Genomic DNA, 7931 nt, shown 5'->3' with positions numbered 1-7931 from the left:
TAAAGAAAAAGTAAGAAATAAAATAGCATAAATACATTTTTGTATTGTGACATTATTTCAATGGCTAAAGCATGCCCCAATTGTCAGCAGCTTACTAAAAATGCCATTCTCACGACTGTATTAAATAAATAAATTTAAATTCTTAAGTAATTATATTATTATCAAAAACAATATTTATCAAAAAACATATATCTTTTAGTATTATTGTAATTATAAGGGGCAGGAGGAGGTATTGCCATTCAATTAATACTACAATGTAATAAATCTCAATGGTGCTAAATAAGGAAAAATTTTCTTTTCTAATGCAACTTCTAATGGTTTTAGTATCAGGACTTTCTCTTTTTGAAAGCAAGAAAATGTATCATTTTTTTATATATATATATTTTTATTTAAAAAAAATAAATAAAAAACAAATCTTAGAGATTAAACCAGAGAGGCTAACACATTCAGCCAATGAAACAGTGAGGAGTTTCAATCTCCAGTAGAGAGTAGGGGACACTGGACTGGATATGAAGTTTAAATTTGAGCTCTGCCACAAGAAGCACTAACCAAAACCCTGTAAGTGCAAATTCAGACAGATGGAGACAGTGAACGCTGCAGACAGTAATGCTGTTCCCCAAATGGCGTCACACATACGCAATAACACGCACGCACTGAACTGGTTCCTGAGCTGATATGCAAAATGCAATTAAAAAAATGCACATCCAAGCATAATGTGCCTTCAGATTAACAGATCAAATATATATGAGTTGGTTTGTGGGTCCTCGTGATTTGCATCTTGCTTATTGATTAAATGTGATTATGCCTCACTTGGACTATTTCTGATTATAATCTTCTGTACAATAAAATCTATACATTTTTAATTGTTTTTAGAAACATTCATTATCTCATAGGCTTATAATCCTATTATCAAAACTGCCGGCAGACAGGAGTATTGACAAAATACAGTGCAGTCCATGCATTGAGAACTGTGATGGCAAATATAACAGTTAAGTTCATATACAATGCAACATAATTAAACAGCAACATGTTTGAAAGGTACAGGCATCTCAAATTTAGATCTTTTATAAAACATGTAATAATGTGTTTATATCACTGTATATGTGTCTCATACAGTACCACCCAAGTTTGGAGCAACATATATGGAGTTATTTGTCATGTCTAAATAAAACTGAACTGCAAAACGTCCCTCAAATTTGTCATATGATTTGGCAATTGTTTTGGCCAAGCTTTTTTTCAGAGTTGTATGCTTAAGTTCACAAATAAATATATAAACTGTGACAGGGCGGAGGGCCCTTATCAGGCTAATTAAGCCTCCGAGAGGGATAAAGTCTGACTGCGGAGGATTGTGCGAAAGAGAGAGATTGTTTAAGCCGCCTCCTTTCCATTGAACCCCTTTACACTGGTGCCGAAGACCCAGGAAGGAGGAGGCGAGAACCGGCTTGAGGATATAAATAATAGTTTAATGAAGAAATAAACCAAAAGACACAAACATAAACACACGACGGTCAGCTGCCCGTAAACGATCTCTCTCTCTATCTCTCGCACCACCATCCGCAGTCGGCCTTTATCCCTCTCGGAGGCTTGATTAACCTGATAAGGGACCGGGTGTGCAGAATCACCACACAGCCCCGCCCTCCGCCCTGTCACACAAGCCCTATGTGAATGAATGAAACTGGTAATTTAGCAATTAAAACATAAATGCAAGTTTTTAAACGCGATAACCGTTTTTATTAAGTCTCAATGCTAGCAAATGCTAACATTCTAGCAAAAAGGTTTGAAAGGTTTTCCTCAGCAACAAAAAAGACCTTGTGTCTTCACACAACTCCACAATTCCACACAGTAAAAAATATTACAAACTATAATTTATTGCGCTATTGCAAATAGTTTACCGCAATCTATGTAGCTCTTAAAATAGCTAATATTTCTGGCACCTCAACACAATGTATAACAGATAATATTATGGGTAGCTGTGGATACATGCAGATGTTAAAAGTCTGTTCCTTACCTGGCCTATGATATAAATTCTTTCCGCAAAATACAATAAATAGTAATATTTAGGTGCATAATTGATGCAAAATTTGGCCAATTATTTTTGGTTTATTGTCCGTTAATGTTGCATTTATTAATTGTTTCATGACAAGGGAGTGAGTGCGTTTCAAAAGGGTGGGGACAGATGAAAAGTGCTTTAAAGTGTAACATACAATAATCCAAGTAGGATACTGCGTAGTTGTTGAATAACTGGAAAAGTCACGGTTGGAAACCTGTTGTGAAGAAAGCTAATCCATGACTGGACCTTTTTGAAAATATTTAACCAATCATAAGTCTTGGATAAATCTTATGTCTCACTGGGCTATAAACTGGACCAGTGCAGATCTGAAGTGTCGAGAAAGTCTGTGGAAAATAAGCTAGAGGAGACTTGAGCATTCATCCCTGGCCCCTCCCCTCCAGTCCCGCCCATTCCATAGTGTCCAATACTGTCCATCCAATCCATACTGTCAGATGCGGAGTTAACCAAATCTGATGGTGAGTTACTAGAAAAACTCAGATCACATGTATACATTGGGGACCGTGGGTGGTCTAGGATACTTGGTGTGCTTAGCATTTGGTTGTGAAGGTCGACAATTAGCGTTGTAGGTCCTCCTGGCTCCACTCCCAGCAATGGTTTGCCAGTAGTGCTTTCCAAGAAATCTTCAAGACGCCCACTTCCTGAGTCACAACTGCTGTGTGTGTCAAATGAGGGAGCTTGCGGTTCTAAAATCAAAGTTTTGATAAGCCAATCTGTGGGAGGGGTGGAGAAATTGAGAGGGGCGGAGCTTGAAAAAAGGGGCGTGTTTGGGCGGAGCCGTTCGACAACAGGATCAGGAGTGGCTTTGAAATTCTCTGATATTTCTGCAGGAAAATAAAATGTTAGTCTGAGCAGCTATAACATTTTTCAATCAATAAAAGGATATCTACGGGTCAATAAATATAGCATGAAACCTTACCTCCACGCTGAATTAGGATGTCAAACAGGTCATCAACACGTTGATTGCATCCATTTTCCTGCAAGAACACCAACACCATTAGATACACAAACATTGAAACACTGAATCAATAATCTGATTTTGGATCAGCTCTGCATTGGATATGCAACATTACATATGATTTTAAGTCTTGTTTTCAGACGTTGTCTCTTGTTTGTTGCGATCAGCTAATGTCGCTCAATCTACACCACGATATCTTTCAGGTAAAACTATTCTTTCACACACTAAAGATAGCTTCACTAATAATCTTCCAGATTTATGTCATATACTCAGTAAGCAAAAAGCACAGAAGAACTTGATGTAATTACAGAAAATATGCATACACTCTTCTCTAGCACTCTTGATAATGTTGCCCCCACTTCAATTAAAGAAAAAAGCCTTGCTCCATGGTACAGTGATCACACTCATGCTCTCAAGAGAGCAGCTCGGAAAATGAAGCGCAAGTGGAAGAACACAAAATTAGAGGTATTCTGCGGTGCATGGAAGGATAGTGTCTGTAGCTACAGACAGTCACTAAAAACTGCCAGGTCAGCATATTTGAGTAAACTCATAACCACAACAATCCTAGATGTTTATTCAGTATTGTGGCTAAATTGGTTAGGAATAAAGCCTCAACAGAACCAGATATTCCACAGCAGCACAATAGTAATGACTTCATGAAATTTCTTTACTGATAAAATGTAAATAATCAGAAATAAAATTGGAACTATGCAATCATCTGTCACAATAACTCAGAAAACAGTGTCTCATAATTTTGCTCATGAGCAACTTCAGTCCTTCGCTGTCATAGGTCATGAAGAGCCAACAAAACTTATCGAAACATCAAAAGCCACAACATGTGTGTTAGATCCAATACCAACTAAGCACTTAAAAGAGGTATTCCCTGTAATCTCAGAACCTCTTCTTAATATTATTAACTCCTCACTATCCTTAGGATATGTCCCAAGAAACTTTAAAATGGCAGTTATCAAAACGCTTATTAAGAAGCCTCAATTTGATCATAGAAATTTGGCTAATTAAAGACCAATTTCAAATCTACCATTTATGTCGTAAATACTAAAAAATGTAGTGTCCTCACAACTCTGTTCATATCTCCAGAGAAATAGTACATACTGTATGAACAATTTCAGTCAGGATTTAGGCCCATCACAGTACAGATTGCACTTATCAGAGTTACAAATGACTTGCTCTTATCATCTGATCGCGGCTGCATTTATCTTCTACTGCTTTTAGATCTTAGTACTACCTTTGACAAGATAGATCACGACATTCTCTTGAATAGGATGGAGAATTATGTTGGCATTAGTGGACTTGTATTAGCATGGTTTAGGTCCTATAGATCAGACTGCGATCACTTTGAATGTGTAAACAAGGAATTGTCAAATCAAACAAAAGCTATGTATGGAGTGCCATAGGGAAAAGTTTTAGGACCTCTGCTTTTCCCCTTATACGTTTCCCCTGGGAGATATTATCAGGAATCGTGGAATTTTCCACTGTTATGCCGACGATACCCAACATTAGATTTCATCTAAACCCAAAGAAAATTCACCAAATTAGCAGAGTGTATCAATGAAATCAAAGATTGGATGGCCAGAAATTTCCTTCTACTCAATTCCAACAAAACAGATGTACAAATGATTGGACCAAAAACCTAAAAAAATAAGCCGCTAAAATATAATTTGGCTCTTGATGGATGTACTGTTACGTCATCTTCTTCTGCAAAGAACTTAGGTGTTATATTTGATACCAATCTATCCATTGAAAATCAAATTTCCGATGTTTGTAGAACAGCATTTTTCCACTTCAGAAATATTGCTATATTACGTCACATGCACTCTGTTGCTGATGCAGAAACAATCATTAATCTGTTCACCTCAAGACTAGATTATCGTAATGCATTACTGGGAGGATATCCAGCAAGATCAATAAATAAACTTCAATTGGTTAAAAATGCAGCTGAAAGAGTGCTTACTACAACTATGAAATAAGATAATATATTTTGTATTCATTTTAAAATTCTGTTAACTACGTACAATGCTTTGAATGGTCTAGCTCCGCAGAACTTAAGTGACCTTCTACCACGCTATATTCCATCACGTTCATTACGATCGCAAAATTCTGGCTTGTTAATAATTCCAAGAATATATCAAAATCTACAAAAGAAGGCAGATCCTTTTCATATTTGGCTCCTAAACTATGGAATAGTCTCCCTAACACTGTTCAGGATGCAGACACACTCACTCAGTTTAAGTCTAGACTAATGACTCATCTATTTAGCCAGGCATACTACTAATTTATCCTAATTTATCACAATTAGGCAGCTTTAGTTAGGTCTGCCGGAACCAGAAACATCCATCATGATCTATAACTCTGCATAAAATTTAATACCATCTACGCTAATATTATTCTATTTGTTTTCATGTCGTAACCTGACTCTGATTCATATCCTGAGGTTACCAGAGCAGGCCAGATCCAGCTCATTCCTGTTTGGTGTCGGACTCCACTGCTACGTGTCGCTGAGAGAAGATGACAAACTGCAGCTGGTGCTAGCCAGACATCACCTCAGTCCTTTGACTTCAGAGGATGAACTGATGACAAACACCAACTGTAAGACATCAGATAATTCATATGCCTGAACCTTGGATTTAGGATGGACCCCACCGAACCTCACCGAAATGACCTGCAGGTTGAACTGCGATGCACCTCATTAATTTCTGCCTGCATCACCTTTGTCTATTGATGGACTACATACTTGAAATGGAATACAAAGACTATCAATTAATTGCCAACAAAAGCCTTCATCAGCCAACTAACAAGGACAATTGCATCTATGTGAACGTCTACAGTTAATCCAGGATGGACAAAAATCTTACAAAAATGACAAAAATGGTCATTAATCTTACAGTTCATACAAAATATTTTTTTTAAAAACTGGACAATAATACTTACTTAGTTTACTAATCATAAACCATGACCTGCACTGCACATAAATAACTAATATTGGCATTAAATTCATGATGTTAGCCAGAGGGGAACTTCCCCCACAGTGAGTCTGGTTTCTCCTAAGGTTATTTTCCTCCATTAAAAAACATCTTACTAAGTTTTGTGTTCCTTGCCACAGTCGCCTTCGGCTTTCTCACTGGGGTTCTAAATACAATTATTATTTAATAATTAAATTTTTATACACAATTTACAATCATATTTAATCAAACTACACAATGATCACTCTAAGACTTTAGAGATATTGCAGTTTAATTGTTTTGTTAATGCATGATTTCCTGTAAAGCTGCTTTGAAACAATGTGTGTTGTGAAAAGCGTTATACAAATAAAAATGACGACTTGACTAGATTTTCTTTATGTCGTTTTAAGAATAAACTTTTTTTATATATTTATCTGTAAACAATATATACTATCTTATGTCATCATGTCTTTTTGTCATCTCACAATTACATTTTTTTGATAATTATAAACCAGCCCAGATGTTGACAATCAAATACTTTTTTTGGTATTTACTCCCCTTTTCTCCCCAATTTGGAATGCCCAATTCCCAATGCGCTCTAAGTCCTCGTGGTGGTGTAATGACTCTCCTCAATCCGGGTGGCGGAGGATAAATATCAGTTGCTTCCGCGTCTGAGACCGTCAATCAGCACATCTTATCGTGTGGCTTGTTGAGCGCGTTACCGCGGAGACCTAGCGCGCGGAAGGCTCACACTATTCTTTTCGGCATCCGTGGATAACTCACCACGCACCCCACCGAGAGCAAACCATTTATATATATATATATATATATATATATATACACTGTTTATTATCACAGATATCATACAATTTTGCTAGATTTCTTTTAAAAACAAGAATTCAAATCTTATGCCATTTTGTTTCTCAAGTAAATGTAGATTATCTTGTTCTAATAATGTTCTAAGAAAGAAAAAACTGACTCATGAGGTTCAATTTCAGAATGCTGCCTTAAAGGAATAGTTCACCCAAAAATGAAATTTGCTGATAATTTACCTCAGGCCATCCAAGATGTCTCAAGATGAGTTTTTTCTTCATTAAAACAGAATTTAAGATTTTTAGGATTTAATTTCAAGTTTCCTCCCCTAAACAATGCAAGTGAATGTAGTCCATTTTTTGGTGGTCCAAAATGTATATTATGCATTTATCCAATATAAATTATAAATGCAGTTATCAATTACTCGCCTTCGTGACGTTACAAACTTTCTTCCGTGGAAAACACATCTATTTTTTTCAATCTTCACATGTCTTTTTGCCTCCAAGCAGTCAAGCTTCATAAAGGAAAAAAAAACAAAAAACTACAAAACCACAGTAAAAAGTAGTCGATACGACTCTATTTTCCAAGTCTTCTAAAGCCATACTATCACTTTGTGTGATGAACGGACAGAAATGCAAGTAATTTTTCACTCTCAAATCAAATAATTTATCAACTCCATGTAAGAACCAATTAGGTTTAGGTTTGTTACTGATGCATCACCATATCTGACTTGGGTGCTGTATACATGGGGCTGACCGATTATTTGATTTGATAGTGGACGAGTGGTACTGAATAATTTTACTGTGCTTTTTGGAGCTTCAAAGTTCTGGCCACTATTCACTTGCATTGTAAGGACCAACACAGCTGAGATATTCTTCTAAAAATCTTCATTTGTTTTCAGCAGAATAAAGAAAGTCATACACATCTAGGATGACATGAGGGTGAGTAAATGATGAGAGAATTTAAAATTTAAAAAAGTGAACTAACCCTTTAAGTGGTGCAGATTTTCACAAAACTTTGAGAATTTTGAAATAATTAGGTATGGTGTTGTTGCCCCTACCATTTCAAATATTTTTTTTGCATCGGGGTGCCCCTTAAAAGCTTTTTAAGTAGGTTTTTAGAACAGAGTTAT

At 36.3% G+C, this 7931-nt stretch overlaps 1 protein-coding gene across 4 annotated transcripts in view; it reads right to left on the bottom strand.

Annotated features, from left to right (window-relative positions):
* Positions 1–368: 368 nt before the first annotated feature.
* LOC127647863 (myocardin-related transcription factor A-like) overlaps positions 369–7931 on the bottom strand; it is a 69241-nt gene continuing 61678 nt past the window's right edge. For 2 of the 4 annotated variants that reach the window (XM_052132368.1, XM_052132369.1), the window contains exons 17-18: positions 2988–3045; positions 370–2892 (exon numbers count right to left, since the gene is read on the bottom strand). In XM_052132368.1, the coding sequence (XP_051988328.1) occupies positions 2354–2892; positions 2988–3045 (597 nt within the window). In that variant the 3' untranslated portion in view covers positions 370–2353. Of the gene's footprint in view, positions 2893–2987; positions 3046–7931 lie in introns of all 4 variants that reach the window. The other 2 variants (XM_052132370.1, XM_052132371.1) reach the window with 2 other exon arrangements.

This window comes from Xyrauchen texanus, chromosome 8, assembly GCF_025860055.1.
Source record: "Xyrauchen texanus isolate HMW12.3.18 chromosome 8, RBS_HiC_50CHRs, whole genome shotgun sequence".
NCBI lineage: Eukaryota > Metazoa > Chordata > Actinopteri > Cypriniformes > Catostomidae > Xyrauchen > Xyrauchen texanus.
This window is presented reverse-complemented; position numbering and strand designations above follow the sequence as displayed.